The sequence below is a fragment of the Homarus americanus genome, unplaced genomic scaffold (assembly GCF_018991925.1).
Source record: "Homarus americanus isolate GMGI-L3 unplaced genomic scaffold, GMGI_Hamer_2.0 scaffold5117, whole genome shotgun sequence".
NCBI classification, from domain to species: Eukaryota; Metazoa; Arthropoda; class Malacostraca; order Decapoda; family Nephropidae; genus Homarus; species Homarus americanus.
In genome coordinates, this window is record NW_024731012.1 from 8,872 (window position 1) to 36,871 (window position 28,000).

The 28,000-nt window shown below is 39.9% G+C and overlaps 1 protein-coding gene across 1 annotated transcript; it reads right to left on the reverse strand.

Moving 5' to 3' along the window:
- Positions 1 to 1,236: 1,236 nt before the first annotated feature.
- LOC121867409 (dynein axonemal heavy chain 3-like) lies at positions 1,237 to 28,000 on the reverse strand (the record flags this gene model as incomplete). Its single annotated transcript, XM_042367320.1, is given in 8 exon segments — positions 1,237 to 1,735; positions 2,703 to 2,838; positions 3,301 to 3,432; positions 7,831 to 8,025; positions 9,872 to 10,009; positions 17,022 to 17,229; positions 17,920 to 18,113; positions 27,809 to 28,000. Coding segments are annotated over 8 exon segments (1,236 nt in total). The 3' UTR covers positions 1,237 to 1,532.

Below are 28,000 nucleotides of genomic sequence, written 5' to 3' on the forward strand. Positions count from 1 at the left end.
CCTGCCCTCTCCCTCGGAACCAGCCTCCATTCCCATACGCCGACCCATCTCTTCTACTAACGTAAGTGTTAACCCCAACCTTTATTTTTCCTAACTTAACCTTTATTTTTCCTAACCTAACCTTTATTTTTCCTAACCTAACCTCTTCTATATTAATTGTGTGTGCATACCATCATAAATTTAAGATAATATTTTTACTACAACATAGTTGTGTGTCGTCAAAAAGTGGAGTTTGGGGGTCGGCCCGGTCTCTATTTCAATTAATCCCATATGTTATGTTGTTCACTTTACAGGTTTCTCACTTTCCGCGGTACCCTGTGGGTTGAATTAACCGCGTAAAGTGAGGGTTCACTGTAATATATGATATATATGTATATATATATATATATATATATATATATATATATATGTATATATATATATATATATATATATATATATATATATATATATATATATATATATATATATATATATATATATATATATATATATATATATATATATATATATATATATATATATATATATATATATATATATTGGTGGTAATGGCATTATTATTTTTTATTGCTGTTGGTGGTACAGTTTTGTAAGTGTGTGGGGTAGTACAATATTGTTGGTTTTTGTTAGCGATGTTGTGCTCTCAGGGCATTTGAAGACAGTGCACTAGTCCCAGCCATTCAGCTGTGACTTGGGCATGCATCCTTCCCATGCAGCTATTGCCTAAAGATCTGTGATTCAGTTCATTTTAGTTGCTGGTTGGGATTTGGGAGGCATAACCTTTCCAATGCCATCTCTCTCTCTTAAATGGCATGGTCTGTTCTGTTCTGTTCTGATAATTACTCTTAGTATCGTATCATTCTCTTTATCTGTGAATTATTTCAATGTTTTCAGAAAAACTGACAAGGCACAAGATAAAAAACATTTTTCTTTGTCCGCTGCACAAGAACACACACCACACCTTGGCAGGTCAGGCAATAGTAGTGAAAAGTTTTGGCAGAAAATTACCATGTGGATCCATTACATTATGTATACAGCATTACATTAGTTCTTTATGCATGTACAATGCATATGTTTTAGGTAATATAGTGTTAAGTAGTTTGATCACACCAACAAGCTTCATGGCAAAGTCTGATTCTAGTGCCAAGGAAAATTGCCAATATTCTGTCTCTGATACAAAATATGCCTTAAAATGTTCATGACACCTTGTTTAGGAATATATAGAAAGTTAGATTTAGTTGGAGAAGATATGGTTTACTTTAGGTTAGCCAGTCTGTTGTCATATGGTGTGGATGTTGGTTTGGCTTCCAACTGGATGGTAGTAATGTGTTACGAAGTTCTCATCCTTCTGAGTGATTACAAATTAAGATGATGTTCACTTATCCAACTGAGAAATGGTGGCATGTAGATGGAGTTCAGTCATCCAGCTCATTCATAGTAGAGTATAGACCATTCAGTTGGGTGACGTATGCAAATGATCTTCAGTCATTCAGTTAGTTGAAGATGACTTGCTGATAAATACATGGGGTTCAGTCATCTAATTGGGTAAGGGCTGCTGCTGCACGACTGACCCAGTGGTGGCATGGGAGGGAGGAAGGCAGGATCAAATCAAGGATATAATTGGAGGAATGTCCTGTGGTGGAGAGTGTGCCACTCCGCTCGCTGGTGCGGTACACAGGGCAGTGGTACATGCCTTTCTCTTCTGCCTGGTCTTCATATTTACAGCTCACACCTGCAGACAACGCTATGAAAATCTTCAGGCAATTTGATGATGTATAAAAATAAGTAGTTTATGAATCAACTTTCTTCCAATTAGTCCAGATTATCGAGAGTTTGTTGGCATTCACTAAGCTGAATCATTCTACTTCAGTATCCGAGTGATGTATTTTTGTGCAAATAAGTTCAGGACAATATACGAGTGTGGCTAATCTAAATAAAACATCAGTTAGCAGAAATGTCATTAACATCTCAGACTCATCAAAATTTGTGAATCATAAGTTATAAGTTCTTGGTTACATATTCCTTCAAAAGATTTTGGTTATGTAACTAATGACAGTATCTTAACAAACTGCTCAAAAATTATTTTAATTTTATGTTCACTTGTAATGAACATTCCCTTCGTGTTTCATGCAAAGAAGTCACGAGTGTTTATTTTTGGTAAGCTCCACTAAGTGTATTAAATATCAATATGATTTATTTAAAATTTGACATACCATACCAGTAGTCTTATCTCAAAATCTAAAGGAGTAAAGATTTTCTTTTTGCTGTGAATAAAGTTGTCACCAAGATATATTTGCCGATATAAACTAAAACGTATACGTATACCACTTAATTTACATTTAAATCCACTGAGAACAGGAATAACTGGTGTATAAAAATAATCCAGTCATTTAACAATTTGCAGAAAAAAATTGTCTACTGTATTCTAGGTTATATCCATTCAATAGTTTCAAATAGTTTGAAATCTAGGTTTTATTATAAAGTACATAAACCAAATTTCATTTTGTAAATAGTATACTGACATATCATTACTTTTGACATGGAGCAATTTTCAGGTACCCATAAAATCTTAACCAATGATATGGTTAAATCACCTTGATGAGAATACCTGGTCTGACTCAGTGATAAAGAAAATTAAATTGAACATGTAGGGCAAGGTAAAGGAATGAGTAAAGAGAAGGTGTGTTGGGGGCACATACCCTCATGGTGTGACATGTCTGGGAGGGCAGCAGGTTGGAAAAGGATGATAGGTAACTGGTCATGTAGCTGCTTGGCTGACATCTCCGCCAAGCAATGTTGTTCACGATCCCAGCGTGCACCTTCCAGGAGGAAGCCCTGCACAAGAGCACATTGGTATTAAGGGGCTGCATGTTGGGTGTAGAAAACTCTTCTGCCATACTGCTTTGTCTGTCATACTGGAATGACATGGGTATAACCCAATTGACTGTTTGACATATCATGCATACTGATCTTGGTTATTTTACCTGACCTATAATATACCTACCCAGGCAACCTCACTTGCCTGGTATTCTAACAAAGATGCCCTCACTTGTCTTTGTCCTGCTTATTAGGTGTATAGCTTAAATATCTAAATCCTCTCCCAGCTTTGCGCAGTGGCAATATCGTAACCAATGAGTTTTATCCAAGGTGTGTTACTGTGTAAAGCTCGACTATCTGCTAATACTATTGGGAAAAATTTATCCAGCAATCAACCCTACCCTTATTATTAAGAGCCCAACCCCTGAACCCCTACTTATTCTATTCTAATATTATTTTCTAATCTATCATCCTACTAACCCATGTGTAGGTGCCTCCCTGTGCTTGGCGAGGGATGACCTGGTAGATGACGTCATCAGATTCATGACTTTGGCTCTGTGAGTCATTCTCGTTGTCTTCCTTTTCCTGCTGTTCAGTTGGGACTTTCACCGTCTGGAAAGTGAAGAAAAAAAATTGTTGGCCTACATAAAAGGTAACAGGTAGTGAGGGATGGGGTTGAAGACCAGATCACAGCTGAACCGAGTCACTAATCAAGGCACACTTAACTTATTTTACTTTTATCCTCTTCACCACTGATTGGCTCGTTAGCCGCTTGGGTGATCGGTCACGTCTCTGTTACTTTCCCTTTTCTTTTATCCTCTTCACCACTGATCGGCTCGTTAGCCGCTTTGGCGATCGGTCACGTCTCTGTTACGCACTGTTGGCAAGTACTGGGCATGCACCAGCCCCTGAATGTACCTGAACCTGCTCCAGTGTTGGTCAAGTCTTGTCTAGAAAGAGCTCACACTCTGTGCCATCACAACACTTTCTGGTAGATTGTTCCAAGAGTTCACAACTCTCACGCCGAAAAAGTTTGCCCTCACAGTTTTCTGGACTTGCGGCTTCTTCAATCTTGAGCTGTGACCCCTTGTGAACCGATCTGCCAGCTCCAAGTAAGGACACTCGACTTAGTGCCCCCTGAGAGGTTTATACACCTCAATTAGGTCTCCCCTTGCCCGTCTGTAGTATAAGCTAGGCAGTTCAGGCTCTCCAATCACTCAGGGTAGCTGAGGTGCCGAAGTGCAGGCACCAGTCTGGTGGCCCTCCTTTAAACATTTTCAATCAACTGACAGTCCGTAGCATATCTCGGGGACCAGACAGGGTGACAGTACTCCAGATGGGGAAGCACTTCACTCTTGAAGATCGTTACGAGGGACGGAATGTCTAGATATCTTAACGACCTTCTTATAAGATCCAATAATTTATTTGCCTGATTTACCTTCTCCTCGCAATGGCCCGAGAACTTTAGCTCATTGTCAACATACACACCTAGGTCCTTCTCACATTCAGTCTCAAATAGTGCAGTTTCTTCATCCCGTTGGGACATATGATACGCCTCCTTACCGTTGGTATGCCCCAGGTGCATCCTCTTACACTTCGTGACATTGAATTTCAGCAGCCATTTCTTCAACCATTCTCGGAGCCCACAGAGGTCCTTCTGCAGCTCTTCACAGTCTGCTTGGTTCTTGCTTTCCTGAAATAACTTGGCGTCATCGGCAAACATTTGTATGTAGGAGTGTACAATGTCAGGCATGTCATTTATGAAACAAACAACAGCAGGCCCAGTACACTGCCCTGTGGTACCCCACTTGTGACAGGTACAGATGATGATTTCGTGCCATTAATCACCACACATTGCTTGCGGTCATGTAGAAGGTCATCTATCTACACTAGGACATTTCCCAGAATTCCGTACCCTTCCAGTTTGATTTTCAGCCTTAATAAATTATAATTTCTGTAAAACATTTTTTGTTCTATATCACAATTTTTGTGTTGAAATTTTTTATAATTTATCCCAGGGTTTCAATTGTTTTCTTATTTTGACAACACAACATACATATATCATTTCTCACTCAATATTTTTTTAATTATTTTTATTTTTTTATTTATGGTTCTATTATTATTACAGTATTTATAATTTTTATTATTATTAATTTATTATATCCCTCCCCCCCCCCCAGGCCTTGATGTGGGTCATTAAAAATTACCTGTGCCCGGGTGGGCAAATGACCATAAAAAAAAACTTTTTTTTTCTAAAAAAGCAGTTTTTGTGATATAGTCCAGAATGCAACATCTAGCTTTATACCTACGTATGTTAATGCCTAGCAATAACTCGCCAAGCCAACATATAGGCAATTAAAACAAATAATAATTACTTAATACATAATATTAGGACACGTCGCTACCTGGCATTTAATTGCAGGTTATATCCCAAATATAGAGGTCATAATTTACAAAATGAGTACTATGGGCGAATTTCCGCAACCTGAGTTTCTGTAACGTAAGAGATACCTGTAAAATAACTATGTAACTTGAACCAGGTCTTAAACTAACCAGGGTTTTAAATATGAATCATCGTAATTCAAGGCTTTCCTTTACCCTGAAATTTATTTTATTTTTTTGAGCACTCCAAGAAAAATCTCTCCGTTCTGGGCATTCAAACAAATTTCCGAAAAATTGCATCGTGCATCGGCATGTGCCGAGCATATGGGTGGGTAGACTCAAAATGTTCGTGAGCTATGATTGGCTACTACTCTGTACCTGTACTGTCATATGACTGCATGGGATGCCTAAAATTGGCTGATGTATCTTGCAGTCTATCTCCTCAAACTCTAGCATCATGAGAGTAGTAGCTTGTTTGCTCACAAACTGTGTTGTGCAGTACTGTACCAGCATATAATCAGCCAAGACTACCATTTAAATAGTGTTAATTAAGATGTAAAAAGTAATTATATTCATGCACACTGTAAAGTACAGTACTGTACATTCAGAAAGTGAAAGTACCATATGTACAGTAGTACATATAGCAGAGTGGTCAGTGTATGCTAGTATGTAGAGAGTGTATGTACAGTACAGCAAACAGTGTGTGTACAATCCCTCCTTCATGTAGGGAAAGGAGAATGACATTTAGCAACACCTGCTACAGGCAGGTCATCCTATATGATCATTTCACCATTTGGCTTGCTTAAGACAACGAAATCTGCTATTAAATGCCAGGTAGCGACGTGTCCTCCTAATATTACGTATTTAAGTAATTATTAGATGTTTTAATTGCCTGTATGTTGGCCTGGTGAGTTAATGCTAGGCATTTACATACTTAGGTTTTTAGAAAAAAAATTGCTTTATTTTGCAGGGTCAGGTGTGTGTGAGTAGTAATACGCAGTCAGATGCGCTAGTGCCAGTTCATAATGTAAATAATGTTAGTGTGAAGCAATAAAACTGTATCTCTAATCACTGTTATGAATAAATTAGACATACATAAGTTAAAAAAGTGATAAAATTAGGTGAGTGGAACAGTGAAGATATAAATCCACGAGTAGAAAACATGACGATGTAGCAACATGGTAATTTATGCCACACAGCCACAAACCCTATGCTTCATACTTCCCATCCTGCAAACTCCAAAATGGTGAGTACAGCCAAAATTAGTGTTGTTCTAAAGTTTCATATGCCAAATTGCATCTTTTAAGTCCTCCCCCAAATTTTTAGACGACCAGGGGTGACATTTAACATTCCAGAACCCGACCAAGTATGGATCAAGTGTTAATGTGTGTATCATTACCGGGTAAGTGTTTTGGAATGCTTACTATAAAATGTGTGATATCTCTGTATGTATTTTGTAGCAAAAAACATATGATACTGAAATCTTAGTGCTTCAGTGTTATGTTCATACCATTGAGTGTTTTGGATTGATTACAGTCCAGTTAGTAACCAGAAAAGGGTTCAGGTTCCAACAAAACTAAAGCCATAACACATGATTGGTTGGTACCATTTTTCTTAAAATAATGCATTACAATGATATTACTGTACAGGTGCTCCTCTACTTAAGAACATTCAACTTACAAACTTTCAGAGATACAAACACCATCACTGAGGGGGGGTTACCTGCCAGAACAGGTGTTTAATGTGGATGAGACTGGACTATTTTGAAGAAAATTCCAGATAGAACAAACATTACCTAAGAGGAGAAGAGTGAGCCAGGTTTTAAAGCTGTATTAAAGGGTATAGCTGTACTATATATCCATAATATTTTCATTTTTTACAATATATTTGGTATCTACAAGAGCAAAGATGGACTTACAAGCAAGCCTCAGGAACGTAACACGTTCGTAAGTGGAGGAGTACCTGTAGTATGTAACAGTAAGTGAGGTAGTAAATCTGATGACAAGATAGCCACAATTATTTAGGCTGCTTGTACAGATGGGGCTTGTGTAACTTCCAACTTCTATTTATTTTTTCTGGAAGTAGGATGACTCCAGAAGGCTACACCTTAATTGTTTGAGCCGTGTTAATCACCCTGTTTGAATATAGGGCACACATATGCCATTTTCCTTTGTCTATTAGCATACCTGTCATCTTGGTAAGATTTATCCTTCTCCTTTCATGATCTTGCTACCTTTTCCCTCCTTATTCAGTTCCTTCTTCATCCTTCTACCACTTGTTATCTTGTCATCCTTCCTTATCTATTTCTGCTTGTACCTGGTCTCTCTTCCTTCATTATTTATCAAGCTCTTCCCTCTCTGTTATGTGGTTCTCTTTTGATAACTAATCTTTCATTTCCCATTCTGTCTTCACCATCCTCATAGTCCAATTCTTACCAAGACAGCCTTTTAGTTTACCTGACTCTACTCTTCATCCTTTCCTGAATACTCCCTTCCACTTAATCTGGTTTATCTCTCTCTCTCTCTCTCTCTCTCTGATTTATTACTTACTTTCCCTTCCTTCCTTCCTTCAATCCCTGTACTAAAGTTATTAGCCTGGCTTTTGATATCTGTTTCTGCATTTTGTTACCTGGTCACCCTCCTTCTTGAGCTGGGGGGAGTCGTTATCGTAAGGAAGCGATTCGTTGTCTTCGAGGTCAGTGTCGAGGGGGTAGTACTGCCCCTGCACATTTGGCGTGGGCAGCCGCTCGATCACCACTGGCAACTCCACGAAGTTGGGTCTGATACATTCCTGGATGATATCTTCCACCTCCTTTTCCATTACCTGTTGGTGTAAATGCATATGGAGTATACAGTGAGTATGCTGTCAGTACAAAATTATTACACAACCTATGATAAATGAGATTAAATTTTATATAATTTACAGTACTGTACTTTACTGAAGCAGCAATGTACATAAATGACTAGAGAGCATGTCAGTGAGTGATATTTGGGGAAGCATATGCTGCTGCTGCTGGTGGGTGATGCTAGATTTTTAGTGACGGGTAAACCAGATAGAAATTTGGGACTTGATGGTTGAAGGGAAGTACCATAATAGAACACATCTGATACTGTAATAAGAATTCATGAATGACATCCAATTTCTGAGAGAACCTGTGTGTGTGTCTGATCTTGATTCTGGTTTCAGGCATTACATTGAGAAAAGGCTTGAATGAACATATATTGCTATAGTAGCTATATCATCTGCTGTGGTAGGCATACAGGGGCAGTACAGTATTGTCAATATGTGTTTGCTGTAGTAGGCATACAGGGGCAGTATTGTCATCATGTGACAGCTGTAGTAGGCATGCAGGAGCAGTATTGTCATCATGTGACAGCTGTAGTAGGCATGCAGGAGCAGTATTGTCATCATGTGTCTGCCCTTGGTAGGCACTGAGTAATATTGCACTAAAACAAATGTAAGTTTATTTTTACCTCCACCTTTTTGGATAGTTAGATTGGCCACCTTTGTCTTTACCCAATGACAATTGGTGTCAAAGAAGTCAAGAACATGTCACAACAAGGCAAAAATTACCCACATGAGCTGTTCAAATGGACTTGAGACTGGCAAATGGTCTTTAACATTACAAAATGCAAGTCCCTTCACACTTTCCTGGATTCTGTCAATAAGGAGAAAGATCTTGGTGTTGTGATAAGTCATTCAATGAAGGTGGCACAACAAGTAACTCCAGTAGTGAGAAAAGCAAATTGAGATTTGGGAATTATAAATGTACCTTTGAATATACAGGTAATGATAGAAAAATTCTCCTTGAACTATACAACTCTCAAGTATGTCCCAGTCTGGATTACTGCGTACAAGCATGGAAACCCTACCTCCAGAAAGATATAACATCCCTAGAAAAGGTCCAGCACAAGCAATCAAGATGATTCCAGAACTACTGTATATCATCTCGATTATCCAAGTTCAGTAGATCTTTCAGACAAGGCACAATATGGAAGATTTCATTAAAATATACAATATCCTGAAAGGAGATAATTACAAACTCGTCAAACTATCTTGCAGAACAAATATCAGGAAATACTTCTTCACACAGATGGTGAGACCTGGAATGGTCTACCAGCCCAAGCTGTAGAATCATGAACAGTACTGGGCTTCAAATAACCCTCTACAAAATTAACATGAACACTGGAGGGATCCTACACAGGCCACTGGCCTCCTTCCCTTGTCATAGCTACTTCTTGTGGGTGGTCATTAGGTAAATAAGTAAGCGATTTTTCCAATTTAGCATAATATATTTGTTTTAGTTTCATTGTGTATTTTTAAAATTGTTGTTATTATAACTGCATTTAACTTCACTACACTTTTCAACTAGTCTCCAGTCATGATTTGAATTTGTCTTTTGATTTAATAGTTTAATTTTTTTAATATTATAACAGTCATGTGTCTTGTTTTATCTTATCATTGTTGATTCTTTTCTATAGATTGCACTGATGATGGCTACTGTGATAATTGAAAGTTAATTAATAAAGAAGAATAAGTGTCAAGATGTTCATTGTGGTGCTTGTCCAGTCTTTGAACCTTACAAACTAGGCACTTGTTTGTTTGTAATATTACCATACAAATAATTACATTATAAACATAATATGGTACTAGATATAAAAGTAGTAACCTTAAACAGGAAGTCAATCCTGTCGATGGGTATGGCATGTTTCCTGGCATAGTTCTGACGTATGCCCGTGAGGAAGGAGTAGGGGAAGAACAGCCCAGAAAACCAGAATATGTCGGGGATTTTCTCGTCCGCCCACCGCTGGAAGAACTTTAGCCTGAAGGAATGCATAATAAGGTAGTAAGACAAACAAGCACAGCATAGGCCTCTTGAGTGAGTTCTTTATCATATTATTATATCAGTCTACTCAAAATTTATGCTTAGTAGACCTGAATCCCATATAATGCCAACTATATGAAACATTATTCTAACACTTTTATGAGCTTCACATATACTTTGTCAAGCATCTTTAAGTTTTCTTTAAAAGTATACAGTGGTCCCTCGGTTAACGAGCGCCTCGGTTAACGAGATTTCGGTTAACGAGTTACCTTCCATAAGATTCTTAACTTTGGTTAACGAGCAATCCCTCGATTAACGAGTATCTTACGAGCCGACCTCCACATGTTTTAGCTTGCATTTGGCGGTCCACCAGCTGTAGTATTAGTCCGCCAATACAGTAATCGGTTCTAGGGCTCAAATTCCTTACCCTTTTAGTAAATATCAAGAAGTTTATACTATTAAATAATTTTAAAAGTTTAATATTAATTTTTTTTAGTTATATAAACAATTATTGAACATAATTGAAGGTAGGGTCACTAGTTTGTGGCACGCCATCCAGCCTGCCAACACAGCATACAGGCGTCAATCTGTGTCTTTTCAGTGGAGGTAACATCTTGCTTGAGAGACTCTTCAACTAAACGCTTTTTTTCTGTGTTTACAGGCAAATTGTTGGTCATTTTGAAATTTATTTTACATATTGACAATATATGATGCAGTGCAGTGTTGATTTAAAGAAAATAATCTTGAATTACACCAAGAGAACTAAAATTTTATGGGTGAAATGGCGCCATGGGGTGACTTCTCTTCCACCCCAATTCCTTCTCTTCTCCCTTCTCCTCCACCCCCATTCTAATTCCCATCATCATCATCATCATCATCCACGAGCCTTCTACATACTCACCTCAAAGTAAGTGTACTTTTCTACCTTTTTTGTTGAATTTAGGTAATTTTCGGTGAGCTGGAACCAATTACCCAAAAACCCATTGAAACAATGGTTTCGGTTAACGAGCAACCTTCTAGAACGGATTGTGCTCGTTAACCGAGGGACCACTGTACAGTAATACCCTAGTTTACGCAGTTCTCGTTTACGCGTTTCCACATTTACGTGGTACCCCGCCAGAACCGGAATGCGGCGCGGCAGGGTGCGCACAAGGTCGCCCAGTCATCAAAACATTACTGAGTTCTTCACCCGCCACCCACCACAGCCGGCCCAAGTCAGTGATAGTGAGGATATGGACTTTGAGGGGTTTGACAATGAGGCCCTGCAAGCCTCTGTGGTGGATAGTGATATAATTGATACAAGTGATACAGGTGAGGGCCAATAATCTGCCCTCTGCCTCGGAACCAACCCCCCATCCCCGTGTGCCCAGCCATCTTTTCTACTAATGTAAGTGTTAAAAACCTAATATTATTGATATTTCTCTTAATTGTGTGCATACCATCATAAAATTAAGATGTTATATTTACTACAACGTAGGTATTGTGTCTGAAAAAGTGTAGTTTGGGAGTCGGCCCGGTCTCTATTTCAATTAATCCCATATGTTATGTTGTTCACTTTACGCGTTTCTCGTTTTACGTGCTACTCCGCGGGTTCAATTGACCGCGTAAATCGGGGTATTACTGTATTTAAAAGTATCTACAATTTATGTCAGTAAATTGTACCTGTAGTCTGATACTGTGCAAGTATCCCTCATTTAAAAGTGTGTGTGTGTGTGTGCACACAGGGTGGTGTAATGCATCTAGTGTGACAGCATTATATTAGTGTTAAGCTGCAAGCACTGTTTGCTACCTCTCGCTTTCAGCTGCCGCCGCTGGCTACCTCTGATGACGAACAAAGAAGCAACCTTCTGTAAGTCTTCCCCTAACAGTACACAGCCTCTTCACCATCAAAACTCCTGCTGTGCCTCCTCGTGGCAACACATGATAACTAGGTGCCTCGTGGGGCCAGGCTAGACCAGCAGGGGATCTCGGAGCAGCAGTGGGCCCCAGAGGGACAGCACATAGACCGACAGGCATGTGGACATGTCCTGGTGCCTACTAACCACTGCCTTGCAGATTAACCTTGGTAGGTATAAGACTACGGGTGTAAACCCTAAGCGAAAAATCTGAAGCGGAGACATGCTTACAGAACTCCAGTAAGACCCCAATGGCAGTGTAGGTGGAAGAGATAACCAACAAGGGAACCCAACGACTACACCAGCAGATGAAGGCAATGCAAAATGGACAGGCTAATAAGGCAAAACCCAACAAACTGGGCTATTGGCAGTCCATTGCAACTCTCCTCCCCATTCGTTGCAACTACCTGCACCACTGGACCAGGACAAGGGAGAGCCATGGTGTGTGGTTGCAGTCTGTGCTCTTGCCTCACCACATAAATCAACTCATGCACAGCCATCACTTACTACTACTCATCATACTCGATTCTGAGAGACAGCAAAGTAGGTGGGGTTGCATTCCTGAAAAATCTAACATTAAAAAAAAATTATTACTAAATGAGGATAACATCGAAGCATGGAGGACAAGCAACAGGTTTAAATGTCATGGCAGTAAACAGCGAGGACTGAAGTCCCTAATAATAATAAATGAGTTCATTACGAATAGTTTCAAAGTTAAACGACGGATTTATTAACACAAAAATTCAAATTGCATACATGTACTGTACTACAACATCTTTTAAGATAAACAATAAAGTTGATAAATAGCATATTATAAAACAAAAGCACATATTTTATGTAAAAAAAAACCAAGCTCCTTCCACACTCAAACCAGCTGAGCACTCACTCAGTTGACTTAGAGATGTGTGCGTGCCTGCTGCACTGTGTGTATGCTGTGACATCACTGCCCACACATACAAACCCATGCTCTTCATTTTTCTTATTACATAATTTTATATGATATTTTCTTTATTTCTAAGCCACACTAGAGTATTGTAATGATTTTTTCACAACTAATATAGTTTCGATTACATGTAACAATGGAAACATGATATCTCACAGGCCACCTCATCTCCAGCTTTTCCCACTTTCACAGCAAGTTGAGCTAAACCAAATTTTGATTGTCCTCAACTACCATGAGAGAATGGAGCGCCTGAACTTGCCTAGCTTATACAGGTTATACCTCTCTAGTCTGGCAACCTCGGGATCTGACTGGTGCTGGACCATGGAAATTCACCCTTTTCCTGCATAGATAGTGACTTGTGCTTATGCTTGGAAGCACTAGTACCACTTTCTCTGCATCATGGTCTCTTTGAAGACATATTGAAGGGTTAAATATCGTATAGTAGCTTCTCAAATTTCGCGAGTTTTTAATTCTTAACGTATTTTATTGGAACACACAAAAAAATAAATAAATAAAAATTTTGACGGCGGAAACTTGAATTTCGACGGGTTTGAACGGCCCGCCAACGTGCAGACGACGTGCATAATCGTGTAAACAGCGTCATTCCTCTTATGTACAAAAGATTCATTATTGTTCATTACTGAATGTCTTTTTTATTGAATTAATGTTGTGTGTGCAAAATGAGCAATACAATTCATTAATAATATGTAGAATATTAAAACACATGAGGAAATGACACAGCATTGTTTTCGTTGATTACAAAACCAGTGACTGACTGGTTCTACATATAAAACTGAAGAAAATAAGACTTTGGTTGTACCTGTAGTAAAATTAATATGGTTGTTTTAAGTAATGTTATTTAATGTTAATAAATGGAACAATAGAAGTAGCTAACGATAATGGTAAGGAAAAAAGAGAGATCGCGTATGTAGGTGCGCATGCGCACACGTGAAAACATATCGTCATTACTTTACATAAGAATATGAAAGCAACACTTATTTACTGTTCATATATATTTTAATTAATGTTTCTGAATTTGCTTTTATTGAATTACCGTATATCACGGCCTATAAGGCGGCGGGGTGCATAAGACGCCCCCCCCAAATTTCCATTTAAAAAGTAGCTTTTGAGCTCTATTTGCTGTATAAGACCAGTACCCCAAATGTGACACTTACCCACTGACTCAGTAGTCCTTTACCAACCATCCTTGATTTTTTAAAATAAGGCCAATTCACTTCAAGTAATGTCATCAAATTATACCCACTGGTGTAGTGTAAACACTAGTGACGTCACTCAAGCGTGTTGGGAGTGTTCCCTCGTCTCGGTGGTGTGACTATTTATACAACATGTGATTCAACAGCAACCACCGTATTCTAATTGTGGTGTTTCATTAGGATTTGAGTGAAAAAGGTTACCAGTATGTACTTACTACATACATTTATTACACAAATATATATATATATATATATATATATATATATATATATATATATATATATATATATATATATATATATATATATATATATATATATATATATATATATATATATATATATATATATATATATATATATATATATATATATATATATATATATATATATATACTGAATATACTATGTACAAAAAATGAATGTTCAATGAATTATTTATGGTGCATTAGGGTACTGGTCACTTCTGATGGGCTATAAATAGCCTTCTTTATCTCCCCTACATCTCACCCTGAGCCAGACAGAAGGGTCTTGGTAAATAACATGTTTGCTTATTTTCCATTTACTTTAAATAGATTTACCGAATTATTTGTTTTATTTATTTATTTATAATATACTGTAATATATTAAACACACTGTAATTATTTTCTTTAATTTATAAACTGTTTTGCGACAAAGGAATGTTCTCCAGTAGTGTTTCATTAGGATTTGAGTGAAAAAATATTACGTACTTACACAATTGTTCCTCTTACTTTGACAACACAACATACATACATTATATTATTTCTCAGTTTTGATCTTTTTTTTTTAATTTTTGTATTTATTTATAGTTAGTTACTTAAAATAAGGCCAATTCACTTCAAGTAATGGCATCAAATATTACCAGCTGGTGTAGTGTAAACACTAGTGACGTCACTTGAGCGTCTGTAATTAACCGTCGATAGTTTCAAGAATTAATGCACTCATTTACTGAATATTCTTTGGAAAAAAATAAAATTTAAATCAATTATTTATAGGAGATAAATATTATTATGAGTAAATATACCGATACCGGTATGCATTACTGACCACCTCCACGGCTAAAAATAGCCCAATCTCGCGGTCACTTTCCCTTTCTTGTCTCCTCACTGGCAAATGGGGGGGGCGTGGGGAGGGGTGTGTGATGATAGCTGTGTTTATTACAGGGGTATAAATCTCTTTTATGGTATGTTAGACAGGTTTATAATACATTTTTATTATTTTAATATACCGGTAATCTTAATTTGAATCCAGCTTGCCAGACGTAAGTTTCAGTATAAAATAATTAGTGGTAAGACCTTGTGAGTGGCTTACGATGTTTTCATCACCACTCTTGACACACTAAACCACAATATTTAAGAGGTAAGAATTTTAAACTTGGTGGTTTAGACGACCCCCTAACTTTGGGCAGATTTTTTTAATGTTCAAATTTCGTCTTATAGGCCGTGATATACGGTAATGTTTGTGTGTGCAAAATTAACAATTCAATTTGTTAATAATACGTGGAATATTAGAGGAGACGAGACGGCTGCCGGCATTGTTTATGTTACAGCTTACAAAACCAGTGACTGATTGGTTCTACATATAAAACTGAAGAAAATAAGACCCTGAGTTTAGCTGTAGTAAAATGAATGTAAAAAAATTAATATGGTTGTTTGAAGTACCTGCAATGTTATTTAATGTTAATAAATGGAACAATATAAGTAGCTAACCATTAATGGTAAAAAAAAAAGTGAGACTGCGCGTATGTAAGTGCGCACATGTGAAAACATATCTCATTACTCTACATAAGAATATGAAAGCAACACTTATTTACTGCTCATATATATTGAAGGGTTAAATGTTGTCCTCTGTATAGACAAGCAGACAGAGAGAGAGAGCAGCCAGATGTAAACAAACCTTAATTTCCCGTGGCTTTGTTTGTTTTTTTTAAGGAGATTAGCCCACCTGTGCATAAGTCACTGACCCACATTGGGGCCTGAGGGGCAAAAATTTAATACTCCTGTAATAATAATAATTCAGATAAAAAAAAAAAAGAAAAAAAAAGAAAAAGAAAGCTGCCTATCTACCTATTGGACAAACTAAAATCGTTCCGGACCACGGGAGTTTCTGGACCACAGAATGCCGGACTAGAGAGGTACAACCTGTACTACAGACGGGTAAGGGGTGACCTAATTGAGGTGTAGTATAAGCATCTCAAGGGGTACTACTCAGTCGAGTGTTCTTACTTGGAGCTGGCAGACGCTCGCCTAACAAGGGGTCACAGCTCAAGACTGAAGAAGCCGCAAGTCCAGAAAACTGTGAGGGCAAACTTTTTCGGAGTGAGAGTTGTGAACTCTTGGAACATTCTACCAGATCACACTCACTGCTGCAATACCTAGCATCTGTGTGCACTTTTTCAAGTAACACTGTGTTCTTGCATACGTGAGAAAGTCTCTGGGCATATTTGTTAGCCTGTGATGTGGGCAGCAAACTTGGGGAGGGACTGGATGGATGTAGTGGTGGTAGGGTTAGTAAACAAAGCATTTTGGAGGGACAGAGGTTGCTGATACAGGCTAATGTGTCTTGAGAGGTTACCATGTGCCATATTTTAAATATATTAATCCTTCTGGACCATTTCAGATGCTGTGGGAAATTTAAAAAGTCAAATTCATTGATCTACGTAATGGACTGCTCAGAGATGGTCACTCACGTACATGGATCTAGGAATATGACAAGTAAAGGGTTAACTAAAAAACTTTTGTTTCACAACACCTGAGCAGACTCATGCACATATTGCAGGTAGATGAACATATACTGTAGAAGGAATAGTAGTCTTCATAATATAATGATGACTAAGTCTACCATACAGTAATTCTATATGTTGAAATGGTTCTACATGCAATGTCTTTTATTTCACACATCTTTCTCGGTTCACACATTACCTCTCTGAGTTCCTTCCTCTTTTCCTCTAGCCTTTCATTCTGGGGGGCCAGTTCATGGTTGGCAGCCTCCAAAGCTTGTTTCTTGGGGGCAACAATCTTTATGACTTGATCATAGACAACCATGGCCCTCACCCATCGGCAGAGGCCCTCACAAGCCATTGATACCATACGTATCTTCTTTGGGTCAAAATCCGGGTGAGAGTAGAACCTGGCAGGAAGTAGAAAGTCCCTAAGTCATCCACTTCAGTACTCACACAGTTTTATGTGTCACTCAAGTCTTCTTTAAAGATAAAAGAGGGATTTTATTTTTTTGTGATTTCTTGTGAAACAATAGTATGTATTTACCTGAGCATAAGATACATATGCATGAATAAGTAAATTAATGGATAAGTACATTTTAAAATGTCTCAACATTTATTTCCTTTACTTTTTGTGAGTTTATAATAGGTTTCAGGGTTAAAGTGGAAGAACAGTCATTTCTAAATGTGACAGTAGGTAGTGTGACTTACACAGTTATTACTGTGTGTGTCATTCTCAAGGCGTCCATATTCAACAGCACTGTTCCAGCAACCAAGATTTTCAACTGTTATTTTACATTTTCATTGGGTGAAGGAAAATATACTGGTATAACAAGAAAATTTTCCAAGATGTAATCCGTCCTGAATAACCATGCACACTCTTGAGTGCAAGCATCAGGTAGCTACATGTTAGTACAGTACTGAGACAGTAGTAATGTTGATAATTTTTTACAGCATTTTATTTGTTCAATAGTATGAGTTTATTCATATCGGTCTGTCTGTCTCGACACCACTCTGATAGCCTCTGTCTTGGTCATACTTAATGGCAAAGATGAATTACCTAATGAATACCATATCACGGAAATAATGTTTGAACTTACTCGTTGCGGACGTGAGTGATAATCTTTGTGGGAATGTTTTCTTTGTCATAGTGCAGCAGGTTCTGGAGGAACTTCATATCCCCCAACAGCTTCTGAGATGGTGCCCAATAGTCCTCAATCATTTTTCCTGAGCCATTAGGGTCTGGCTTCCTCTCTGGCTTGAGGTCCAGCATTACACACACAGCTTCCATTACCTGACAAAGCATAGTATTGAACTGTATAGTGCAGCATTGTTATTTTGGGTATTTTTACAGCTCTAGTAAAACATGAACACAAACATTGCATTAGAGAACTGGGTGATGAGAAACTTTACTGACCTGGGTGATGAAAAACATGAGTTGGATGATGAGAAACACTGCATTACTGAGCTGGGTTAAGTTGTGTTAGGTCAGGTCATCTTAAGTTAGACTATGCTATCTTAAGTTACGTTATGCTAGGTTTGGTTAAAGTTATGTTAGGTTAGGATAAAAATTACACAGAAGTCTATGAAGATGACACATGGCTTCACTCTGCCTTGTTGATGGTATTTCTCATCACCCACTAGAACTAATGTAGTGTTTCTCATCACCCACTAGAACTATGTTTCTCATCACCCACTAGAATTGAAGTAGTGTTTCTTATCACCCACTAGAAATATGTTTCTCATCACACACTAGAATTGATGTTATGTTTCTCATAACCCACTAGAATTGAGGCGCTCAGCATTAGAGGGGGTTGAAGTGACACTCTGGCCAAAATGCGTTTTTTGATGGATATCACTATTTTCACCCGTTGGATGTAACGCTCTAGCTAGAATAGAAATATGGTAGAAAGTCCTTCAAAATTAGGGGTGATTTTGCCTCAGGCCTGGAGCTACGTATCTGGCTGTGCGCTCAGTCAAAGAAGGTGGCAACTTCCCGTTCAGAGCGAGAGGAGCGCGAGCCAATGACAGCGCGCCTCCCTCGGACCATACCCCTGAGGTAGCCAATCACAATGGATTTCCCCTTGCTATGTCACAGCTCCTCGGCCAATCCGCGCGCCCAGATGCTGCCTCCTTGTTAGTTTTGGTGCATTGTATAGCATAAGGAGGTTCAGTATACTTTCTATGGCTATTTTTGATAACTTTTCGGCGTAACAATGATGTTATTCATCCACGGGTGTGTAAAATGCTGTGCAATATCTGCCCGATATTGGAGCAAGAGTTGAGTGAGGCCAGGCCTTCTGGTATAGGTTCAGGAGCACATTACAGTATTCCTGAACGTGTGTTTAGTGATGACAGTGCTCACGTGGACATCCTAGGAATGCTTGGTGATAGTGATAGTGATTTTGGTATACAGGTAGTTCTGCTATAACGCGATAGTAGTGTTCTTGTAAAACATCGTGTTATAGAAATTCGTGTAATAGAAATAACAGGGCTTATGGAGAACTTTTACTTTTTACTTTTATCCTCTTCGCCACTGATCGGCTTGTTAGCCGCTTGGGCGATCGGTCACGTCTCTTTTCCTTTATATTCTTCACCAAAAGGTCGGCTCGCTAGCCGCCCGGGCGATCGGTCACGTCTCTGTCACGCACTGTTGGCAAATACTGGGCATGCACCAGCTCCTGAATGTACCTGAACCCGCTCCAGTGTTGGTCAAGTCTTCTCTTGAAAGAGCTCACACTCGGTGCCGTCACAACACTCTCTGGTAGATTGTTCCAAGAGTTTACAACCCTCACTCCGAAAAAGTTTGCCCTCACGGTTTTCCGGGCTTGCGGCTTCTTCAATCTTGAGCTGTGACCCCTTGTGGGGCGAGCGTCCGCCAGCTCCAAGTAAGGACACTCAACTGAGTAGTGCCCCCTGAGATGCTTATAAACCTCAACTAGGTCCCCCCTTGCCCATCTGTAGTATAAGCTAGGCAAGTTCAGGCGCTCCAATCTCTCAGGGTAGCTGAGGTGCCGAAGTGCAGGCACCAGTTTGGTGGCCCTCCTTTGAACATTTTCAACCAACTGACAGTCCCTAGCATATCTCGGGGACCAGATGGGGTGACAGTACTCCAGATGGGGAAGCACTTCACTCCTGAAGATCGTCACGAGGGACGGACCGTCTAGATATCTGAACGACCTTCTTATAAGACCCAATAATTTATTTGCCTGATTTACCTTCTTCTCACAATGGCCCGAGAACTTCAGCTCATTGTCAACATACACACCTAGGTCATTCTCACACACAGTCTCAACTAGTACATTTTCTTCATCCCGTTGGGACATATGGTACGCCTCCTTACCGTTGGTACGCCCCAGGTGCATCCTCTTACACTTCGTGACATTGAATCTCAGCAGCCATTCCTTCGACCATTCCTGGAGCCCACAGAGGTCCTTCTGCAGCTCTTCACAGTCCGCTTGGTTCTTAATTTCCCGAAATAACTTGGCATCATCGGCAAACATTTGTATGGAGGAGTGTACAACGTCAGGCATATCATTTATGAAACAAACAAACAACAGCGGGCCCAATACACTACCCTGCAGTACCCCACTTGTTACAGGTACAGATGACGATTTCGTGCCATTAATCACCACACATTGCTTGCGGTCATGTAGAAAGTCTTCTATCCACGCTAGGACATTTCCCCGAATTCCGTACCCTTCCAGTTTGATTTTCAGCCTTTCGTGGGGTACACTGTCGAAAGCCTTGGCAAAATCTAGGTAAATATTGTCGATATTACCACCCCGTTCTAGAATATGGGTCCAAATATCAAATACCTTGAGCAATTGTGTCAAGCAAGAGCGCCCCGGCATAAAACCGTGTTGGCAATCTTTTACAAGGTTGTTTCGTAGTAGATGTTCCATCGCTGCATCTCTGATAATACTCTCAAGTTATTTACATATTATGCTGGTCAGGCTCACCGGTCTATAGTTGTTCGTGGAGTGCCTATCGCCCTTCTTGAAGATAGGACTCACATAAGCCACTTTCCATTCACTGGGGACCATTTGTTCATCCAGGCATTTACAAAACAGAATCTTCAGGGGCTCTGCAAGCTCGTTGCACAGCTCCCTTAGCACTCTAGTATGCACCATGTCAGGTCCAGGACTCTTATGGACCTTTAGCCTGGACAGTTTATTTCTAATACCCTCTTCTGTGAACACAATGTGGGTCAGTGCTGTGTCAAACCGTCTGTCCTCAAACGCAGGAAGGTTAGTTGCATCCTCTCTTGTGAACACTGAGGAAAAGAAGCTGTTCAATGCCTCAGCTTTATCCTGGTCAGAATCTGCGTAACTACCATCTTCAAGCCTCAGGTCTGATACTCCTACTCGCGTTTTCAATTTCGACTTTGCATAGCGGTAAAATGCCTTTGGGTTTGACTTGACCTCGCGTGCAACCAGCCTCTGGAACTCCTTTTCAGCCCTCCTACACTCTATCTTTGCTTGGTTTCTGGCTCTTGCATACATCCTCCTGTCTTGCTCATCGTTTGACCCAACCCACGTCTTGAATTTCTGGGTTTTCTTCTTAATTTTGTCGACCGCCGCATGGTTCATGTGTAAGGATCCCCTCGTATTCCTAGAAGCACTGGGTTTGGTCTTGGGTATATATTTATCGATCAAATGGGTCATTTTACTAGTTATGATATTCAGCGTAGTGTCTGCGTTCTTGTACCTTAATAAGTCAGGCCAGTTGATTCCCCTCATCTCTTCCCTCATCCCATTGTAATTTCCCTTGTAATATTTGCACCTTGGCCTGGCCTTATCTTGAACTAGGTAACAGTTAAATCTGAATGACAACACTGTATGGTGACTGGTGCCAACTGGGGCAAGGTGTTCCAGTTTGGCCACCATACCCTCCTCGTTTGTTATGATGAGGTCAAGTGGCTTGGGTGTTTGTTCCCCTCTGTAATGTGTCGGGTCTCTCACATGTTGGAACAGAAAATTATCTCTCAGAGTTTCTACAAAAAGAGTAGCAGGATTATTCAAGTCATTCGGGGTTGACTCGTTTCTCCAGTCGATGTCGCCATAGTTAAAGTCCCCCATGATAATGAGGTGGCTGGGGTTGAGCATCGCCGCATTGTTTATTAAGGTTCTTAAGTTCCTTTGATTTAGTGGGCCACAGTTCGGGGATCTGTAGATACACCCGACGATAAGTAAGTCCCCTCCCTTTAATTTAATTTTACACCACTTGGACTCTTCAAAGACATCCTCTCCCTGTACCCTCGCCTGGCTGGCTCTAAGGTCTTGCCTAGCGTAGATAACCACACCCCTCCTGCAGGATTCTTGAGTTAGGTTCGTAAATGAGTCATATCCAGGAATACTGAACTCACATTCCTCTGGGTCGATTCTCCTGTTCTTGTACAACAGTTCTGCAACTCCTACAATATCTGGTTGGTGTACTCTTAGTAGTGTTTCAAACTCCTCCCTCTTATCAAGGAACGTGTCGGTATTAGTGTACATGACATTCAAGCCAGAATTTGTTCTCGGTAACGTCTCTGCTCTTAGTAATAAACCCGCTCCGCCCACATTCTCAGAAGCTGCAGCATTTGCTAAGTACACTGTATTTTGCAGGGTGTGGTTAAAAATGTCATTGTTTACACGGCGCTCGTTCCCTCCTGTCCGGTAGGCTGAGCTGGTGCCGCCTCCCGGGTGGGGGGTTGAGTGGGTGGAGGGTGCACTGCTGCCCCCTGGCCCTATGTCGGCACACTTGTTTCCACTACCCTCCCCCTGAGTATAACCCATGTGCACCTGTCCCCGTTCCTCCTCGACTCCTCCCTCTTCTGCTTCAAGTCCAGCAGATTACTCCAAATCGAAAAAAAATTTCGTAGTTAGCCTAACACAAAGGATAGCACAGTCTAAATAAATGTTACATTCATATCTAATAATGAAATCATACAGTAAATGTTACACTTTACCTTGAAAAAATATGAATATAACTTGATGGGGATAAGGGTGATGTTGAGGCTGAGGAGTCATGAAACATCAAGCTTTTCTTCAAGTGTTATAGCCTTTCTTTTACGATCACCACCGGAAATGCGATCACCAGAGTGCTTCCCAGAGATATTCTTCTTTTCCATAGTCACAAAATTGGAGAAACAGTAATCAGAATTCACTGAGGACACTTAAAAACTTCACGTGTTTCAAACAAAGTGTGGAGTAAACAGCGGGCGGGTCTAAAACGCTATGTATTTTGTTTTTCTCTTATTTAAAACTTTACATTTTACATATACTGTACAGGTATACTGTATACATAAATATTACATAAATTATTTCTGCAATTCTTCACAAACAAAACACATAAATCAATTGAACATGTGATGTCGAACGTGAACTGTAAACACTGCATAACCCCGCGCCAAGCCACAATGTACAGTACACTTTAAACGCTACTTATTTTGTTTTTCTCTCTTATTTAAATTTTTACAATTTACATATATATATATATATATATATATATATATATATATATATATATATATATATATATATATATATATATATATATATATATATATATATATATATCATGTAAATCCACAATGAAAACGTGGATAAGATAAATCTTGATAAAATCACACGGGAAAATGGAAACAACGGTGTAGTGGAATTCTCCCCTACAAACGCTGTTTGTCGCTGCCTAGCCGACCCCACCAATTCCCCAGTGTATGCCTCGTGGTCTAGGTCAACCAGCGCCGCCATACACCACGGAGCGGGGGTCAACTGCTAATCCACGCCTACCCCCGCTATTTAAGACCTGACCTCGTGGTGATCTGGCTCTTACTACCTACAGCCGCAGCCAGCAACACCTCCTCTGCCGCTGCCTGGCGGCCCTCGCTCCTCCGCCTGCCTGGCGGTCCTCTCTCCCGCTGGCGAGCATGGCGACCCACAAGCTGTCCTTCTCTGAGCGTCCTCACCAACCAGCTCTCTCTACATCACGCTTGTAACCACGCTGCCTTCCCAGCACCAAGCTGCATTGTACATCCAATACAACATGTATATAGAGAGCACACTGTGAGTTTCCTTTCTCCATTCCATCCTGAGTGTGAACCAAACATCTCATACCCCACAAATGGTGACTCCCGGAGATTCGCACTCACACAGGATGGAGGAGAAACTGATCACGCTCCCAGTCTTCAAGCAACATGGAAGACTGGCTTATCCACACAGAAGCAGCTCTCATCGGCTCTACAACTACTGTCTCTACACCACAGGTTAGACACCCTAGAGCAGCACTGTTTCTCCTAGCAGACACCAGCTCCTTTTCCTGCCCCCAAGCACCACGTCCTACCGACCCCAGCACACCCGTCCTACCTCAGACGCCGACCCCGGCCCAGCAGTAACCCCTGCCGCCCCTGATGCGGCCTCTGTTCCTGAGTGCGGACCCACACACCCCCTCTTTTCTCCCTCAGGTACTCCCTACTAATGTCCTGCACCCTGCTGCTGTCGTGGACCCAGCTGCTGTCACGAGCCCTCATCCGCTTCTGCTGACGCAGCCCCTGCTCCTGACCCAGGCCCACACACCCCAGCAGGCGCATCTGACGACTCTGTACCTGCCGTGAGGGAAGCACAACATTCATCGCCTCCACACACCCTTATTCTCCCTCTCTTCTCCCACAGATAGTGTGTATATAGACAGTTGTATCCAGCGACCGGCTCATCCACGCCATCGCCGTTGTCTCACATGAGGCATGCACCGCCCGTTCTGCCTCACATGTGCTATGCAACCCTGCAGACAACAAGTCTCCTACACAGCCTGGAGGGAAGGGGGAGTATTGTAGTGGAATTCTCCCCTACAAACGCTGTTTGTCGCTGCCTAGCCGACCCCACCAATTCCCCAGTGTATGCCTCGTGATCTAGGTCAACCAGCGCCGCCATACACCACGGAGCGGGGGTCAACTGCTAAGCCACGCCTACCCCCGCTATTTAAGACCTGACCTCGTGGTGATCTGTCTCTCTCTCTACCTACACCAACCAGCCAGCAACACCTCCGCCTGCCTGGCGGCCCTCGCTCCTCCGCCTGCCTGGCGGTACTCTCTCCCGCTGGCGAGCATGGCGACCCACAAGCTGTCCTTCTCTGAGCGTCCTCACCAACCAGCTCTCTCTACATCACGCTTGTAACCATGCTGCCTTCCCAGCACCAAGCTGCATTGTACATCCAATACAACATGTATATAGAGAGCTCATTGTGAGTTTCCTTTCTCCATCCCATCCTGAGTGTGAACCAAACAATCTCATACCCCACAAGCCACTACAATATATATATATATATATATATATATATATATATATATATATATATATATATATATATATATATATATATATATATATATATATATATATATATATATATATATATATATATATATATGTGTAAATTGTAATTTACATATTCATATTATGCTAGAGCGCCCACGAAACATGAGAAACGTTTGAGTCCCCCAGTAGAGATGTCGTTCTCTACCCACTTCAGGATGTCTTAGTCCTCCGTTTTCTTTTTGTGTACTCGCTCAGGGACTCAAGTATTTCTGTATATGACACAGGATGATAAGGGAATTTGAATTTATTTGTTTATTTATTTATATATAATATACTGTAATATATTAAATATACTGCAAGTATTTTCTTTAATTTATATACGTGTTTCGCGAAAAAGGGAAGCTACATTTATGGTGATCGTTAAGGACCAAACTCCGAATCCATGACGTGACTTCTGTTCATTATTTATATCCTAAATTTACCATTGTAGGTAGTTTCAAGAATTAATGCAGTCATTTACTGAATATTCTTTGCAAAAAAATAAATTTTAAATGAATTATTTATAAGAGATAAGTATTATGATCAGTAAATATACAGATATGCATTACTGACCACCTCCGAACACAAGGATGGCTAAAAATAGCCACAGGCGGTCACAGTCAAGGTCACTTTCCCTTTCTTGTCACTGGCAAATGGGGGTGGGGGGGATGATAATAGCAGCTGTGTTTATTACGGTATGTTAGACTGGTTTATAATACATTTTTATTATTTTAATATACCGGTAATCTTCATTTTAATCCAGCTTACCAAACGTAAGTTTCAGTATAAAATAATTAGTGGTACTGTAGGACCTTGTGAGTGGTTTACTGTATACATAAATATTACATAAATTATTTCTGCAATTCTTCACAAACAAAACACATAAATCAATTGAATATGTGATGTCGAACGTGAACTGTAAACACTGTGTGTGATGTAGAGAGAGCGCGGGTGTAAAACGCTATGTAAATTGATTTTCTCTTTTATGTAAAATTTTACAATTTACTTATAATATATAGGTATACTGTATACACAAATATTACATACATTATTTCTGCAATTGTTCACAAACAAAACACATAACTCAATTGAACATGTGATGTCGAACGTGAACTGAAGCCACAACAACCGTTCAAGTGGAATCGCGTTAGAGCAAACTAGTTCGCGTTTTACAAATATCGTTCCTCAATTCATAAATCGCGTTCGAGCAAATTCGCGTTGTCAAAACACGCGTTATAGCAGAACTCACTGTACTCATCATACAAAAAGTGACTGCTATGCATCACAAGACCTTTTTGCAGACTATGTTCCGGTACAGAGTTACGTGACATGCACTGACAGCAATAATGATGATGAAAGTGAAGATGAAAATGATGAAAGTGAGTCTAATGGTAACAGAGTGACACTAATGTATCACAACAAGAACATACAGACTGTGAGGAGGTAGAAATGGACAGTGACGAGGCATGCATTGACCTTGATAGTGATGAAAGTGTGCCTGAACCAACGAATGCGAATGAAAGTGAGCCCATAACTCAATCTTATAATGAAACTAAACTGTTGCCGGCATCAAAAATCAATGATCTAGTTCATGAAGAATCTGTGTGGCGATTTTTAGAGAGGGCAGAAAAAGACTTTGATCAGTACATGATTGATTATGAAGAGGCCATTTAAGTTAAACGCACTCCTCAGGATTTACGTAACTTCAAGTTACTACGATATTCAGGGATAATAAAACGAAGGAACTAAACAAAGTAAGATTGTAATACTATTATCAGAATACTCTCTTAACCAAAGAATATGCAAACTTTCTAAGCCTTTGTATTCGTCTGTTAATTACGTTGGGGGGGGGTTCATGGTAGGGGGTGGGATGAGTGTAGTGGTGTTTCCTCATTATTACACACTATTAAACTTAACAATATTATAAATCTTTGGCTAATAATAGGGACGGAAAGATAAATACTAATAGGCAAATGAGTTTTTATTATTATTTTTGGGGGGGGGGGGTGGTAAAACGAGTGCTGTTTTTGGTTATCATTAACTTGTTTTACAGTATTAACCCACAAATATTAATAAAAAAAAATTGCAGAAAAATGCGATTATTGTTGGTTTGAAGATCAAACAACTCTACATCACGGGTTATTTTCATTCAACTCGCAATAAATTAATAACTATTCACTGTACTAATTTCCAGTTGTCACAGTTCGCTAGGAGAGGGATTAAGCTGCACGATAAAAAAAAAGAACCCTCTAGCTTAAAAAAAAAGTTATGGTTGTTTGAACCTTGAAAACTTTCAACGTGTTTTTCTCAGCTTTTTGAATTTGGAGCTTCACCCCCTTCTAATGCAGAGTGCCTCAACTGATGTAGTATTTCTCAAAAAGTTTCACTAATGATTAGAAATACAAAAAACAACACAGGGACAAAACTTTTCATATATCTTTAGGAGGGTGTGAGGATCACAGGGTGTGTTAGGAGCACAAAGTGACTTAAGGTCAACAGCTAGAGGATATTAAGGCAAAGTGAAGGTTTGGGGACAGTAGAGTCAGAGTGGAAGATTAGGTAAAACAACAGTGGAGACTTAGGTAGAGTCAGAGTGGAGGTTAAGGTGAGCACTCTTCATAACCAATGTCATCATTTGGTAGGTTATACTCACCAGCTTGACTCCTGAGGGCGGGTTCTTCATGGCCTTGACGACGCGTATGTCATCTTGTTTGAGGGTGTTGAGGGCGTCTGTGGCAGCATTGAGAGCTGGTACTGCCTTGGCGAGCTCCTTTTCACAGTCGTCTTTTATGGCCTGTGCATCGGCAAACTTCTTATTGGCCACCGCCTCGTCTGCCGCCACCAA